The 17,872-nt window shown below is 51.1% G+C and overlaps 1 protein-coding gene across 1 annotated transcript in view; it reads right to left on the bottom strand.

Annotated features, from left to right (window-relative positions):
* Positions 1 to 17,872, bottom strand: part of LOC132836189 (neurexin-2-like) — a 1,025,492-nt gene that overhangs the window by 969,285 nt on the left and 38,335 nt on the right. The window contains exon 2 of the mRNA XM_060855516.1: positions 14,748 to 14,765. Coding sequence (XP_060711499.1) covers positions 14,748 to 14,765 — 18 coding nt within the window. The remainder of the gene's footprint in view (positions 1 to 14,747; positions 14,766 to 17,872) is intronic.

Genomic DNA, 17,872 nt, shown 5'->3' with positions numbered 1-17,872 from the left:
TCTCTTTCTCTCTCTCTCTCTTGCTCTCTCATTTTCTCTCTCTCTCTCTCGCTTTCTCTCTCGTTCTCTCTCTCTTGCTCTCTCTCATTCTCTCTCTCTCTCTCGCCCTCTCTCACTCTCTCTCTTGCTCTCTCTCTCGTTCTCTCTCTCTCTCTCTCTCTCTCGTTCTCTCTCTCTCTCTCTCTCTCTCTTGCTCTCTCTCTCTCTCTTGCTCTCTCTCGCTCTCTCTCTCTCTTGCTCTCCCTCTCTCTTTCTCTCTCACTCTCTCTCTTGCTCTCTCTCTCTCTCGCTCTCTCTCGCGCTTTCTCTCTCTCTTGCTGTCTCTCTCTCTCTTTCTCTCTCTCTTGCTCTCTCTCTTTCTCTCACTTTTGCTCTCTCTCTTTCTCTCACTCTCTCTCTTGCTCTCTCTCTCTTTCTCTCTCTCTCTCTTGCTCTCTCATTTTCTCTCTCTCTCTCTCGCTTTCTCTCTCGTTCTCTCTCTCTTGCTCTCTCTCTCTCGCTGTCTCCCATTCTCTCTCTCTCTCTGTCTCACTCTCTCTCTCTCGCCCTCTCTCACTCTCTCTCTTGCTCTCTCTCTCGTTCTCTCTCTCTCTCTTGCTCTCTCTCTCTCTCTTGCTCTCTCGCTCTCTCTCTCTCTTGCTCTCTCTCATTCTCTCTCTCTCTCTCTCTCTCGATCTGCACCTCCCCTGTGGTTGGAACACAGTACCCTGCACCTTGTTGTGCTATCCTGAGGCATGAGCCGCACGCAGAACAACACTTCCCACTGTATCTAGGTAACAATACGTCAATCAATGGCACCACCAATCTTGCCCTGACTTTCGTTAAGCTGTTGCCTGATCTGGTGACAGTCTCAGTTCCACTTTCCTGTCATCCTCACGTCCCCGGCCCCCATCATAACTCTTGCCCATCCTCCGTCTATCAAGAAACACTCCTCCAATAAATTCGATGACCCAGCCTCCACTGGAGTTAGAGAGGGGAATGTCACATCTTAATGACCCCCTTCCCTGCCGGAGAGCAGAGAGGTCCCTCCTCATCCCACAAAAATAAAACAGGCCTCTTCCACTTAACCAGGTTAGAATCCCGATTGTGTGGAATCAGGCCATTCGGCCCGGCATGCCAGCACCCACCCTCTGAAGAGCATCCCACCCAGACCCACATCTCATCCCTACGTTGCCCGTGGTCAACCCACCCTAACCTGCACATCCCTGGGCACTATGGGACAATTTAGCACGGCCAACCCACCCTAACCTGCACATCCCTGGGCACTATGGGACAATTTAGCACGGCCAACCCACCCTAACCTGCACATCCCTGGGCACTATGGGACAATTTAGCAAGGCCAACCCACCCTAACCTGCACATCCCTGGGCACTATGGGATAATTTATCACGGCCAACCCACCCTAACCTGCACATCCCTGGGCACTATGGGACAATTTAGCACGGCCAATCCACCCTAACCTGCACATCCCTGGGCACTATGGGACAATTTAGCACGGCCAACCCACCCTAACCTGCACATCCCTGGGCACTATGGGACAATTTAGCACGGCCAACCCACCCTAACCTGCACATCCCTGGGCACTATGGGACAATTTAGCATGGCCATTCCATCCTAACCTGCACATCCCTGGGCACTATGGGACAATTTAGCACGGCCAATCCACCCTAACCTGCACATCCCTGGGCACGATGGGACAATTTAGCACGGCCAATCAACCCTAACCTGCACATCCCTGGACACTATGGGACAATTTAGCACGGCCAATCAACCCTAACCTGCACATCCCTGGACACTATGGGACAATTTAGCATGGCCATTCCATCCTAACCTGCACATCCCTGGGCACTATGGGACAATTTACCACGGCCAGTCCACCATAACCAGCACATCCCTGGGCACTATGGGACAATTTAGCATGACCATTCCATCCTAACCTGCACATCCCTGGACACTATGGGACAATTTAGCATGGCCATTCCATCCTAACCTGCACATCCCTGGGCACTATGGGACAATTTACCACGGCCAATCCACCATAACCAGCACATCCCTGGGCACTATGGGACAATTTAGCATGACCATTCCATCCTAACCTGCACATCCCTGGACACTATGGGACAATTTAGCACGGCCAACCCACCATAACCTGCACATCCCTGGGCACTATGGGACAATTTAGCACGGCCAACCCACCATAACCTGCACATCCCTGGGCACTATGGGACAATTTAGCACGGCCAACCCACCCTAACCTGCACATCCCTGGGCACTATGGGACAATTTAGCACGGCCAATCCACCCTAACCTGCACATCCCTGGGCACTATGGGACAATTTAGCACGGTCAACCCACCCTAACCTGCACATCCCTGGGCACTATGGGACAATTTAGCACGGCCAATCCACCCTAACCTGCACATCCTTGGGCACTATGGGACAATTTAGCACGGCCAATCCACCCTAACCTGCACGTCTTTGGACTGTGGGAGGAAACCCACACAGACACGGGGGGAGAATGTGCAAACTCCACACAGACAGTCGCCCGAGGGTGGGATCGAACCCAGGTCCCTGGCGCCGTGAGGCAGCAGTGCTAACCACTGAGTCACCGTGCCACCATGTCTGAGTCACCCACTGCCAGGGATCACCCACATTCACTCTCGGGACAGCTGGCCCGCCGACCATCCACACCCTCCTGCGCTCCCTGCAGATGCCAGGCTCCTGCGGATGGAGGAGGCTTCCCAGGAGGCCACGGGGCTGGTCTCTCAACCTCTGACCCCTCCCCCCAACAACCCTGAGCTCCCTACCAGGCAGCAACAGGAGCTACGTTGCGGCTGCCTTGATATAGCCACCCGAGCACCCCCGCCCACCCTCTCAGGCGGTCAGGGGTGGGTGGAGCCTGTGCCCTGTGGCACCGCCAGCCTGGGGCAATCACGGGTTGCCCTCCCCCGCCACCCCCACCCCTGCCCCTCCCCAGCATGGAGGGTGTCGGAGCAGATTACAAGGAGCCACTCCCCTAGTCCTGGGGACAGGAGTCACGTCCAGGCCAGTGCAGCCCTTCTCTCTCCTCTTTTCAAACAAGCGTAAAGCTCCCTCTACACACCCTCCATCAAACACTCCCCAGGACAGGGACAGCATGAGATTAGATACAGAGTAAAGCTCCCTCTACACTGTCCCCCATCAAACACCCCCCAGGACAGCGACAGCACGGAGTTAGATACAGAGTAAGGCTTCCTCTACACTGTCCCCCATCAAACACTCCCCAGGACAGGGACAGCACAGGGTTATATACAGAGTAAAGCTCCCTCTACACTGTCCCCAATCAAACCCTCCCCAGGACAGGGACAGCACGGGGTTGGATACAGAGTAAAGCTCCCTCTACACTATCCCCCATCAAACACTCCCCAGGACAGGGACAGCACTGGGTTAGATACAGAGTAATGCTCCCTCTACACTGTCCCCCATCAAACACTCCCCAGGGACGGAGACAGCACAGGGTTAGATACAGAGTAAATTCCCTCTACACTGTCCCCCATCAAACACTCCTCAGGGACGGAGATAACACAGGGTTAGGTACAGAGTAAATTCCCTCTACACTGTCCCCATCAAACAGCAGTGATTGTAAGCAGGTCAGCCAAACGTTTTTAAAACCCTCCTTGCTGTCAGAATCCCGGCCGGGACTGAGTGTCGCCAGTGTTTTATGTTGAAGCTCTCTGTCTTGGCTCCCTGCAGTGTTGTGAATGCGAGCACACTCTCAAAGCCAGTAATCCAGACACCACACATTCGAGATTTTATATCGACGTGCACATCCTGCTAACAACATTTCCATTTTAAAAGAAAATCTCATAATGGGAACGGTCTGAGCAAACACTTTGCTCTGTAATTAGACCTTCGCCCTGATAGACATCCTTTCTTATTTCCAAACAGTTATGTTTCAAACCCCTGGTTCTCAACGGCTAGAATTGGCATCTAAACCGCAGTCACTGTTTAGATTAGATCACTTACAGTGTGGAAACAGGCCCTGCGGCCCAACAAGTCCACACCGACCCGCCAAAGCGCAACCCACCCATACCCCTACATTTACCCCTTACCTAACACTACGGGCAATTCAGCACGGCCAATCCACCCTATCCTGCACATCCCTGGGCACTATGGGGCAATTTAGCACGGCCAATCCACCCTAACCTGCACAACCCTGGGCACTATGGGACAATTTAGCACGGCCAATCCACCTGACCTGCACACCTTTGGACTGTGGGAGGAAACCAGAGCACCCGGAGGAAACCCACGCAGACACGGGGAGAATATGCAAACTCCACACAGACAGTCGCCTGAGGCGGGAATTGAACCCGGGTCTCTGGCGCTGTGAGGCAGTAGTGCTAACCACTGTGCCACCGTGCCGCCCACCAATATATATACACAAGCAGAAGGTAAGCATTGATGGACCAATAGGCTCTGCAGAGGGCAAATGGTACACTGGCCTCCACAGCGCCAGGACTGGAGCACAGGGCTGGGGCTGTGACTGGACAAGGGTGAGACCACCCCTGGGCTATTGTGTGCAGTTTGGGGGTCCTCCTTATCTGAGGAAGGACGTTCTGACAACAAAGGGGCTGCAGCGAAGGGTTCCCAGTCTGATTGTTGGGGTTGTTACCCCAGAATATCACCCGCCTGAGTGAGAGTTGGCGAGGTTTGGCACAACCTGTGACCCACCCGTGGGAAAATGTGCACCTTGGTGGGCTTGCTTTGCGCAGAGAGTTTGCTTATTTAGCCCAGACTTTGCAACTGTTGTAGGAAGTCGCAGTCAGCCAGGGTGTGAACAAGGTGTTTGGTACCCTCCCCTTTATTTGGTCAGTGCATTGAGTACAGGAGTTGGGAGGTCACGTTGCTGCTGTTCAGGACATTGGATAGACCACTTTTGGAATACTGCATTCAGTTCTCAGGACCCAGCTATAGGAAACCTGAATCATTTACAAGGCCGTTGGAGGGTTTGAGCTACAGGGAGAGGCTGAACAGGCTGGGGCTGTTTTCCCTGGAGCGTCGGAGGCTAAGAGGTGACCTTATAGAGGTTTATAAAACCATGAGGGGCATGGATAGGGTAAATAGACATGGTCTTTTCCCCCTGGGGTGGGGGAGTCCAGAACGGGAGGGCATAGGTTTCGGGTGAGAGGGGGGAAGATTTAAAAGGGACCTAAGGGGCAACTTTTTCACACAGAGGGTGGTGTGTGTGTGGAATGAGCTGCCAGAGGAAGTGGTGGAGGCTGGTACAATTACAACATTTAAGAGGCATTTGGATGGGGGACATGAATAAAGGGTTTGGAGGGATATGGGCCAAGTGCTGGCAAGTGGGACTGGATTAATTTAAGAGATCTGGGTCAGCATGGACGAGTTGGACCGAAGGGTCAGTTTGTGTGCTGTATGACCCAATAAGTCTTCAGCTATTTAACTCATATGAGACCCTTAAATATTAATGGAAGACATTGTGACTTCAATCATATCTGAAAGTGCGCTGCAGTGTCAGAACAGGTGGATAGTCAAGAGTTATAAACACTCAGAGTCCCCTGATAGTTGAGATGTTTAACTAAGTGACATCGATAGGGTAAACAGGAAAATAAACGTTACCCTCTTGATGGGGGACTGGGGGAGGGCAGCATCGGTTGAAGGGAAGGGGCAGGAAGTTTCGAGGGGGATGTGAGGGGAACGTTTTCACCCAGAGGGCTGTGGGAGTCTGGAATGTGAGGTGTGGGAGAGGCAGAAACTTCCCATCGCATTGAGGAAGGATTTAGACGGGCACTCGCGATGCCAAGGTGATGGGCCCAGTGCTGGGGGAATGGGGCTAGAATAGGGAGGTGCGTTGGTTTTGACTGGAGGGATACGGGCTGGGGTACTGGCAGGTGGGACTAGATTGGGTTGGGATAGCTGGTCGGCATGGATGGGTTGGACCGAAGGGTCTGTTTCCGTGCTGTACATCTCTATGACGCTGATGTGGAGTCGACGGGCCAAAGGGCCTCTTCCTGCGCTGTAGACTTTGATGACTCGATGGGTGTAACTGGCTGGGGCTGCATCCCTTGCCTGTCACTAATTGGCTGCATCCCAGAGAAGATGATAGGGGGGCAACGTTCCCAAAACGCTGTAGTCCATGTGTTGTCGGAACACCCACAGTATCACTGGAGGAGGCTTGGTGCATCTTGTAGATGGTGCACAGGTAACGGAGTGAGGGGTAGGAGGGAGGACTTGAGGGACAATACCAATTAAGTGGACTGCGCTGTGCAAAGTGGGCATTGTTGGCGAGTGCCTGGCATTGACGCCCCCATCCATAATTGCCCCCTGAACCAAATGGTTCACTCTGCAGCCACCTGTCGTCCCGGATTGGGTATGGTTGGCAGGATACCCCCTTCCTCAAAAGGGGCAGCAGTGAAGGCATTGGGGGTGGGGCTTTCTTTCCAGAGATTGGTGAGGCGATGGCCGTGCGGTTTTATCGCTGGACTGTTGCTCCATGGGTAACCTTCCATGGGGGTTGGGGGACCCCTGGTCCGAATCCCACCGTGCCAGGTGGTGGAATGTGAATTCACGAAGAAATTGGGAATTCAGAGTCGAATAATGACCGTGAATCCATTGACCGGCTGCACGGTGGCTCAGTGGTTAGCGCTGCTGCCTCACAGCACCAGGGTCCCGGGTTCGATTCCAGCCTCAGGCGACTGTCTGTGTGGAGTTCGCACGTTCTCCCCGTGTCTGCGTGGGGTTTCCTCCGGGTGCTCCGGTTTCCTCCCACAGTTAGGGGTGGATTGGCCGTGCTAAATCGCCCATAGCGTGAGGCGCATTAGTCAGAGGGAAATGGGTCTGGGTGGGTTACTCTTCGGAGGGTCGGTACGGACTGGTTGGGCTGAAGAGCCACAATGTAGGGAATCTAATGTCCTTCCAGGGAGGAAACTGCCATCCTTACCTGGCCTGGGCCTACACCTGACTCCAACTTCTCAGCAACCTAAGTGTCCACTAACAGCCCTCTGGGCAATTAGGGATGGGTAATAAATTTGGGGCCTACCCAGTAACACCCCCATAAATGCCAGACCTGCTGAGTTCTGCTCGTGATTTCTGTATGGGTCTCAAATCTCCAGCATTTGCAGTTCTTTATTTTAATTTAACAATTTCCTTCTAACCTTTCCCTTCTTATTTCTCCTATGGCTGTCTCTCTCTCTCTCTCTCTCTCTCTCTTTTTTAATGGACCTGATTTGGTACTGAGTTCATCATCAGCAACATGTATTTACAAAGCACCTTTTGCCCTGGTGGAATTATCCCAGGAACGCCGTCAATCGTGACTCAATTGCCAAGTCAGACTCTGAAACGAAGAACAGAGACACCCAGCACATCGGACAGCGTTGGTGGAGAGAGACCGAGCTAACGTTTCCTAACACACTCCTTCAGAGCTGAAAGACCCAGGAAAAATGGTGGCTTTATGCCGAGTGGGCCGGGAGGGTGCTCAAAGGCAGAGGGGATACTAATGGCAGGAATGGGAGTGATATAGTTGAGGAACAGGTGTTAATGGCTGGGGGGCGAGCAGATAATAGGTCAATTCTGCGATGGGCAAACTCATACAAGCAAGCCATTTGGGGAGGGGGTTATCGCCTGAGGGGAGGGGTTTAATCGACAGGTAGGACAATCAGAGGAACAGAGAAGATAGGAGCAGGAGGAGGCCATTCAGCCCTTCGAGCCTGCTCTACCATTTGTCATGATCATGGTTGATCATACAAGCACAGAAACATAGAATGTGGAAATAGGCCATTCGGCCCACAGGTCCACACCAACCCTCCAAAGAGTAACCCACCCAGACCCATTCCCCAACCCCATTGTCCTCCATTTAGCGCTGACTAAAGCACCTAACCTGCACGTCCCTGGGCACTACAGTGCAATTTCCCACAGTGGTTAGGGTGGATTGGCCGTGCTGAATTGTCCCATAGTGCCCAGGGATGTGCAGGTTAGGGTGGGTTGACCGTGCTAAATTGTCCCATAGTGCCCAGGGATGTGCAGGTTAGGGTGGGTTGACCGTGCTAAATTGTCCCATAGTGCCCAGGGATGTGCAGGTTAGGGTGGATTGGCCATGCTAAATTGTCCCATAGTGCCCAGGGATGTGCTGGTTAGGGTGGATTGGCCGTGCTAAATTGTCCCATAGTGCCCAGGGATGTGCAGTTTAGGGTGGGTTGACCGTGCTAAATTGTCCCATAGTGCCCAGGGATGTGCAGGTTAGGGTGGGTTGACCGTGCTAAATTGTCCCATAGTGCCCAGGGATGTGCAGGTTAGGGTGGATTGGCCATGCTAAATTGTCCCATAGTGCCCAGGGATGTGTAGGTTAGGGTGGATTGGCCGTGCTAAATTGTCCCATAGTGTCCCAGGGATGTGTAGGTTAGGGTGGATTAGTCATAGAGTGGAGGAATGGGTCTGGGTGGGTTACTGTTCGGAGGGTCAGTTGTTGGGCCCAATGGCCTGTTTCCACACTTTAGGGATTCTATGAAAACTCTGAACGGACCTCTCAAATCTCAAATCTAATGTTGATCTCTCTCTCTCTCTTTCTCTGCAGCTGTAATATTGTATTCCTTACTCTGTTCTCTCACCCTGGTGCACTTTCTGTTGTATGATCTGCAACAAATCGTCCCTAGGAACATGTGACAACAATAAATCAAATCAGCCTCTTAGCTGCCCTCTAGGCAATTAGGGATGGGGCAGTAAATGTTGAACGGCCTAGCGCTCTCGTAATCCAGTGAACGAACATAAAAAATAAATCTCACTGGATCTACACCCTCCCGAGGAGAAGAGGCGGTCATTTGTAGGTTATGAGGCCTACTCAGGCCTGAGGAAGCCTTTCATGAAGGGCTTAGCCCTCCAGTGCCGCACGCGGCCAATCAGAATTCCAGCCCAGCTCCCGGTCGCCAGGCAACAGCCTCGACATCCCTGGAGCGTGACGGCACAGTCAAATTCTGTCTGCTTCTCTCTCGGCAGGTCACAGACACGAAACAAGAGACCAGAGCCGCTGTGTGATTTGGTGGCCGATCTTTTGTTGCTCTGAACGTCCTTGCACATAGCCAAGTGCGTTTCTCCCCACCCCACCCCCCACCAGCACAGACTCTCATTTCCCCACCCTCTGCCTCTGTGCGGCCAGCCCTCGACAATAAGCCAGCCCTCGATGTGGCGATATGACCACGACATTCTCTCCAGTGTTTCCAGCTGCCCCCTCTGATGGCCCCCCTTTCAATTCTCTCGCCCATAATACTGTTTAGTCTTTTATTCACTGTGACTGTAATGGGCTGTGTGTGGTCTCTTTGGCTTAGTTCAGTTTACCCAGCTCCATCCGTGTCGTAAACATTGTGGGTGAAAATACAGACACACACACATTCGCATGCGCGCGCACACACACACACACACACACAGACACACACACACAGATACACACACTCACACGCATAAGCACACACAGATACACACACACACGCATAAACACACACAGACACGCACACACTCACAGATACACACACTCACACACAGATACACACACAGACACACACACACATGCATAAACACACACAGACACACACGCACAGATACACGCACTCGAACGCATAAACACACACAGAGATACACACACGCATAAACACACACAGACACGCACACTCACAGATACACACACATGCATAAACACACACAGGCACGCACACACTCAGATACACACACGCATACACACACACAGACACACACACACACTCACAGACACACACACGCACACACACACAGACACACACACACAGATACACACACTCGCACGCATAAACACACACAGACACACACAGATACACACACACATGCGTACACACACACAGACACACACACAGATACACACACTCGCATGCATAAACACACACACACACTCACAGATACACACACACGCATAAACACACACAGACACACACACACTCACAGACACACACACACACACAGAGGTACTCAGACACATGCACTGACACTCACACAGACACACGCACTCACACTCACACAGACACACACACTCACACAGACACACACTCACACACACACACAGATACTCAGAAAAACACACAGACACACACGCATACAGAGATACTCACACACACACAAATTCACACTCACACAGACATTCTCACACACACACATGCACAGACGCATGCACACAGATACATACAGACACAAATGCACACACAGAAACACACACAAATACATGTTGACACATAGAGATACACATGCACACACACACATAAACACACACAATACACACACACACAGAAATACACAGACACACACAGATTAACACTGACAATTAAACACACACATACATGCACACACACACACAAACTGTAACACACACAGCCATACACATGGAGATTAACGCATATACACACACAGACACATATAAGTAGACACTTAGAGGTACACACACACACAAATACACAGACAGACACTCACTCAGACAGACATGATCACACAGGCACTCACGCGCACACACCTTAACAAGACACATTCACACAAAGACACACACACACACACACACACACACACACACACACACACACACACACACACACACACACACACACACACACCACATATGGCCTCACACACTCAGGGTATTGATGAGGCCTGTGGGGAAGGATAGTAAGATGTTGGAGGCAGTTGCGAGCAGATTTACCACACTAATCCCTGGAATGGATTGGCTTCTCTAATGAACTTGTATCTTCTGGAAGTTAGATAGGTCAGAGGTGAAACATATTGAGGTATCATGGCCAAGTGGATGTGGAATGTTCTCTCTTGTGGAAGAATCTAGAACAGAGGGGGTCACAGATTAAAAATAAGGGGACACCTATTTAAAGCAGAGACGAGAGATTTTTATTCCTCTTTGAGAGTCGTGAGTCTTTGGCACTGTCTCCCTCAAAATGTGGTGGAAACAGAGGCATGATTTCCCACGCACAAAGCCACGCTGACTGCTCTTAATCAAACCTTGTCTTTCCAAATGCACGTATAACATATCCCTCAGAAATGTCAAGGGGCAGTGGTTAGATTCAGTGATGGTTACACCATTGAATGTCAAGGGGGTGATGGTTAGATTCAGTGATGGTAACACCATTGAATGTCAAGGGGGCGATGGATAGATTCAGTGATGGTAACACCATTGAATGTCAAGGGGGTGATGGTTAGATTCAGTGATGGTAACACCATTGAATGTCAAGGGGGTGATGGTTAGATTCAGTGATGGTAACACCATTGAATGTCAAGGGGGCGATGGTTAGATTCAGTGATGGTAACACCATTGAATGTCAAGGGGGTGATGGTTAGATTCAGTGATGGTAACACCATTGAATGTCAAGGGGGTGATGGTTAGATTCAGTGATGGTAACACCATTGAATGTCAAGGGGGCGATGGTTAGATTCAGTGATGGTAACACCATTGAATGTCAAGGGGGCGATGGTTAGATTCAGTGATGGTAACACCATTGAATGTCAAGGGGGAGATGGTTAGATTATGTACCACTTGTCACTCTGAGCCTGGCTGTGTGTGCGCGGGGCTGTGTCAGTATCTGGGGAGTTTGCAATGGACTGGTTCAAAAGAGTCATCGTCTGTGCTGTAACTATCTCCTTAAGAGGTTCGGGGGTAACAGTGGCTCTGAAACAAGCCGGGCTGCGTGCGTAAGGTCCGTTTGCCTCCCTCAAGAGATTGCTGGGGTGGGGAAGGCAGTCAGATCAGTACGCAGCCTGAACTTTTCTAAGCTTTCTTATCTGCTTCCCCCTGACGCTCCCTGGGCAGCCTGTGCTGTGTTTGATAAGGGTTGGATCAGCACCCAGCCCTGGAAAGATTAGATATGGTTGATAGGCCGCAAGAAGGATCAAAGGTGACCGAGCGAATCCCGAGCCCACTGCACAGGTGAAAGGGGGGATGGCTGGTGTCTAATCCCCACTCCTCCCCCTTGCCTTCGAACTGTCCATTCACCCTCGGGCAATTTTCAGTATCGTCAAATTTAATTCACTGTGACACATTGCGCAGCGCGCGAGATTTCCATCACACCGGTGAGTGACCGTCATGGATGAATTCCGGAACGTTTCCAGAAAGAGGCCACTCAGCCCCTCTTCTCTCCACTTCTCTCTCTCTCTCTCTCTACCTCCGTATCATGTCGTTCTCTCCCTCATGTGTTTATCCACCTTCAAAGGAATTCCGGAAGACCACACCCAAAGGATTCTTATCCCCACCCAACCACATTCCCTGTTTTCTCCCCAGTTCCTGGTCGGAATAGCTGGTTACTGCCCAATGGTTGCCAAGCTTATATCGACGGGAACGTCGCTTGTAAACAAAGACAGGGGGGAGACTTAAAGGAGTGAGCCTGGTGCGGCCCTTGGCAAAGGGCTGAGGGTGCAGAGCGTGACAAAGAGGTTGTGGTTACATAGCGGGAAGTGTCTCCCCCTCGGAGCCAGACAATTCCTGCTTCGAATCCCACTCCAGGATCTGTTGGCCGTGGGCTGTTGCATTGGGACGTGACCACGTCTCCCAACATGCATGGCCAATTGGAGCAGGAGTAGGCCATTCGGCCCCTCAAGCCCTGCTCCGCTATTCTGTAGGATAACGGCTAATCTTCCAACTCAGTTCCCCGTTCCCCGCTTTCTCCCCCATACTCCCTTTCGCCCTCAGAACTATATCCAACTCCGTACAGAGATAGAGATGTACAGCAAGGAAACAGACCCTTCGGTCCAACTCGTCCATGCTGATCAGATAGCCCAACCTAATCTAGTCCCATTTGCCAGCACTTGGCCCATATCTCTCTAAACCCTTCCTATTTATGTCCCCATCCAGATGCCTCTTAAATGTTGTCATTGTACCAGCCTCCACCACTTCCTCTGGCAGCTCATTCCATACACGCACCACCCTCTGTATGAAAAAGTTGCCCCTTTCGGTCCCTTTTATATCTTTCCCCTCTCACCCTAAGCCTACGCCCTCTAGTTCTGGACTCCCCCACCCCAGGGAAAAGACCTTGTCTGTTTATCCTATCCATGCCCCCCTCATGATTTTATAAACCACTACAATCATCTGACTCAGTCCCCCCTTTTCCCCACTGTCTCATAGAACTAGAACCAACTCCTTCCTGAGAACATTCGATGTTTCGGCCCCAACCCCTGTCTGTGACAGAGAATCCCACAGACTCTCTCCCCCCCCTCAACTCTCTGGGGGAAGACATTTCTCCCCACCTCAGTCCGAAACAACCCCACCCTCCGTAATCCTGAGACTGTGACCACCCCCATTTTTGGACACCCGGGTCATCAGAAGCATCCGTGACCCTGTTGGAATTTTATAGGTTTGTCTGCGATTTCACCCCCACCCCTCCCTCACTCTAGATGCAGAAATAGCAGGAAATGGGATTGCAAGCAGCCCTTTCTGACCTCGCATTCAATCCCTGTGTTGGGATTCCACTTTTAAAACGAAACAGGTTCACTCACGGACCACCTTGGACCAGTCCTGGAGATCTGGACAAGTTAGCAATTGTTTGAGGTGTTTTAAAAGACTAAAGGGATGGATCCCCAGTTAAACCAGACGTGGGGGTTACCCACTGATGCTGGGCAAATTTGTCAGGAGGGTGAACACATCTGTTTGAAGGGACTGGGTCACAGCTTCGGATCAAGTCGATTTAAATCGAGAGTCTCCCTCATCGCGATGGTATGAGCCTGATCTTTCTCCCCGCTCACTCTGCTCCTTTCCAGTTAGCTCAGCGCCATCACTGCGTCTTGTAGTTACCCCATGCCCCATCGCCCCCTACCCCCCCACCCCAACTTCCAAGTAATCCTCCCATCTTTACCCCATGGGGGGGGGGAGGCTAGGGTTCTGGCGGAGAAAGGAGATTTGGTGGATCATGAAGGAAGGACTCAGCAGGACGTTGAACTTGACATCGCTCCCCCAAGACAGACCAATGTGTGTGTGCGTGTGAGAGAGTGTATGTGTGTGAGTGTATGTGTGTGTGTGTGTGTGTGTGTGTGTGTATGTGTGTGAGTGTGTGTGTGTGTGTGTGTGTGTGTGTCAGTGTATGTGTATGTGTGTGTGTGTGTGAGTGTATGTGTGTGTGTGTGTGTGTGTGTGTCAGTGTATGTGTATGTGTGTGTGTGTGTGAGTGTATGTGTGTGTGTATGTGTGTGTGTGAGTGTATGTGTGTGTGTGTGACAATTTATGTGTAAGAGTGTGTGTGTTTGTATTGTGAGTGTGCATGCGTGTATGTGTGTGTGGAGGCGTATGTGTGTGTGCGTGAGAGAGAGAGAGAGTATATGTATGTGAGAGAGAGAATATGTGTGTGTTAGAGAGAGAGTGTGTGTGTGAGAGAGAAAGGGAGCGTGTGTGTGTGTGTGTGTGTGTGTGTGTGTGTGTGTGTCTGTGTCAGTGTGTGCGGGTGTGTCTGAGGATGTGTCTGTGTGAGATTGTATGTGTGCGTTGTGTGTGTGTGTGTGCACGTGCGCATGTGTGAGAGAGAGTGCACACACCAGTGCGTTGTCTACGGTGATGTGAGTCTGTCCACAAGTGGATACCAGTGAGCGTGCATCAAGACTACAATGGATTACTGTTTTGACTTGAACATAAACCAGAGACTACTATTCAATCAGCATTGACACCTCAGCATCTCCCCATGAGGGGTAAAACATACCTACAACAACGTAACTAACAGCACAGTACAAACATGGAAATAAGTGAGCTGCAGTACTCACCTTCAATCGAGTGATCTTCTGTTGGAAGAAGCAGTGGGAGGAAGCAGAGAGGAACATTGGTCAGAGATTGCATTGTACTCTAGTCACAAGCATTGAGCATCAGAAATTACAGGGTCGAGTCTTGCATCATGCAACAAAGAGCGTACAATTGAACGGAACAAGGATATACAGACCATGCATTGCTGCAGAGAGATTCACAGAGTCATTCAGCTCAGAAACAGACCCTTCGGCCCAACCAGTCCGTGCTAACCCTAATCCCAAACTAAACTAGTCCCACCTGCCTGCTCCCGGCCCCTATCCCTCCAAACCCTTTCCCATTCATGTCCGTATCCAAATGTCCTTTAAATGTTGTAACAATCCACCACTTCCTCAGGAAGTTCATTCCACACCCTCTGTGTAAAACACTGTCCCTCATGTCCTTTTTAAATCTTTCTCCTCTCACCTTAAAAATGCGTCCCCTAGTCTTGAACTCCGCCCACCCCAGGGAAAATACATCTGCCATTCACCTTAACCCATGTCCCTCATGATTTTATAAACCTCTATAAGGTCACCCCTCAGACCCCCCCCCACGCTCCAGCGACAAATGTCCCGGCCTATCCAGCCTCTCGTTATAATCCAAACCCTCCGGCAACATCCTGGTAAATCTCTTCTGAACCCTCTCCAGTTTAATAACATCCTTCCCGCAACGGGAACATTGTCCAGGGATAAAAATGATGCTACGTCCTGGGATCTTGCTGTGTGGAAATCAGTGCCAACGCCAGATGGACATCGGTGACCAGAGGTGATTAGGAGCAATCAGCCAGTCCTGGGTGGAGAGTTTATTGACTGGGTTAAGTCTCACAGCTCACTCACTCAGTCCCAGCATTTCTTCAAGCATTCTTATCAGTCCAGTGAGCAAAGGTCAACTGAACTGACTAGCAACAGCCTCTTACAGTCATCGAGATGTACACGGAAACAGACCCTTCGGCCCAACTCGTCCATGCCGACCATATATCCCAACCCAATCTAGTCCCACCTGCCAGAACCCGGCCCATATCCCTCCAAACCCTTCCTATTCATGTCCCCATCCAGGTGCCTTTTAAATGTTGTCATTGTACCAGCCTCCACCACTTCCTCTGGCAGCTCATTCCAAACACGTACCACCCTCTGCATGAAAAAGTTGACCCTTAGATCCCTTTTAAATTTTTCCTCTCTCACCCTCAACCTATGCCGCTAGTTCCAGACTCCCTCAGCCCAGGGAAAAGACCTTGTCTATTTAACCTATTCATGCCCCCCACCATCCCTGTGTCAAAGAAGGCTCATGCGGTATGTCTCAATGATTACCACCCAGTGGCCCTAACATCAGTGGTCATGAAGTGCTTTGAAAGGCTGGTCATGGCATTAATCAACCTCCAGCCTCCACACGACCTTTGACCCCCTCCAATTTGCCTATCGGACCAACAGATCCACGTCAGATGCCATGTCACTTGCTCTTCACTCCTCCCTGGAACATCTTGACTCCAAGAACAGCTATGTAAGACTCCTTCTCATTGACCACAGTTCAGCCTTCAACACTATTATCCCCTCGAGCCTGGTTACTAAACTGAGTGATCTCGGACTAGGCCTCACTCTCTGCAATTGGATCCTCAGTTTCCTGACCCACAGGCCACAGTCAGTGAAGATTGGGGACAATATTTCATTCTCACTAACTCTCAACCCTGGAGTCCCCCAGGGTTACGTACTCAACCCCCTTACTGTACTCACTGTATACCCATGACTGCGTCGCCAAATACCAGACTAATGCCATTTACAAGGTCACTGATGACCCCACCGCAGTCGGTCGAATCTCAGATGGCGACTAAACAGACTACAGATGGGAGATGGAAGACTCGGAAAAATGGTGCACGGACAACAACCCAACTCTCAATGCCGGCAAAACCAAGGGACTCATTATTGACTTTCTCATTGACTTGTTACTCATGACCCCCTACACATTAACAGCCCAGAGGTGGAACGAGTGGAGAGTGTCAAGCTCCTGCGAGTGGTCATCCACAACAAGCTTTCTTGGACTCTTCACGTGGATGCACTGGTTACAAAGGCCCAACAACGTCTCTCCTTCCACAGGCAGCTGAGGAGATTTGCCATGACGGCGAATACCCTTTTATAGGTGCCCCATCGAGAGGGTTCTGTCTGGATGTATCACCACCAGGTACAGCAACTGTCCCACTCAGGATCGGAGACGGTTACAGAGAGTGGGGAACTCGGCCTGGACAATCACAAAGGCCAACCTCCTGTCTACAGAATCCATCTCCCAGAGTCAAGGAAAGGCCACCAGCGTTCTCAAAGACCCATCCCACCCTGGGGATGTTTTACTACAGCCCCTACCATCGGGGAGAGGGTACAGAAACCTGAACACACACACACACCAGCCGGTTTCCAAACAGTCTCTACCCGACTTCTGTTAGATACTGAATGGACTCACAAACATTCGCCTGTCCCTGTGTTTCTGTTTTTGCTGCTGTTTCCCTATTATTTACTATCGATGCTCCTTAACTCTGAGATCTGCCTGGATTGCTCCCTAGATAAAGCCTCCATACACGGGACAATCAATTCAATTCAATTTTGTAAACCTCTATAAGGTCAGCCCTCAGCCTCCGACGCTCCAGGGAAAACAGCCCCAGCCTGTTCAGCCTCTCCCTGTAGCTCAAACCCTCCAACCCCGGCGACATCCTTGTCAATCTTAACGGGCATTGCAATGAGGGTTACATTTACCTCAGCAGAGAAACTCGGAAAAACTGAGACTCTGCGGTGTCACCCCCAGGGTTGACGGACCGTGGTAGTAGCCAACCCAGGTATAACCGCAAGGAGAGGCACTGATGTGCCGACTCCCCTCCCTCAGTCTGGACCCGTGAGTGGTAGGCCTTAGAAACAGGCGCAACGCACCCCTCCCGCACTCCCATTAACACAGCACGCCCTCCCTGCTGTCATTTCCCTTTTACACAATATCCCGGTAAGGGACTTGAAACTGTAACCTTCTAGCACAGAGGCAAGTGCACTACCCACGGCTTTGTTTCTGTTACATTGAGTGAGAGTCACAGAAACAGACCCTTCGGTCCAACCCGTCCAGCTATCCCAACCCAATCCAG

The sequence above is a fragment of the Hemiscyllium ocellatum genome, chromosome 46, assembly GCF_020745735.1.
Source record: "Hemiscyllium ocellatum isolate sHemOce1 chromosome 46, sHemOce1.pat.X.cur, whole genome shotgun sequence".
In the NCBI taxonomy this organism is placed as follows: Eukaryota; Metazoa; Chordata; class Chondrichthyes; order Orectolobiformes; family Hemiscylliidae; genus Hemiscyllium; species Hemiscyllium ocellatum.
The sequence above is the reverse complement of the archived record's forward strand: the minus strand, read 5'-3'. Positions and strand labels throughout refer to the sequence as shown.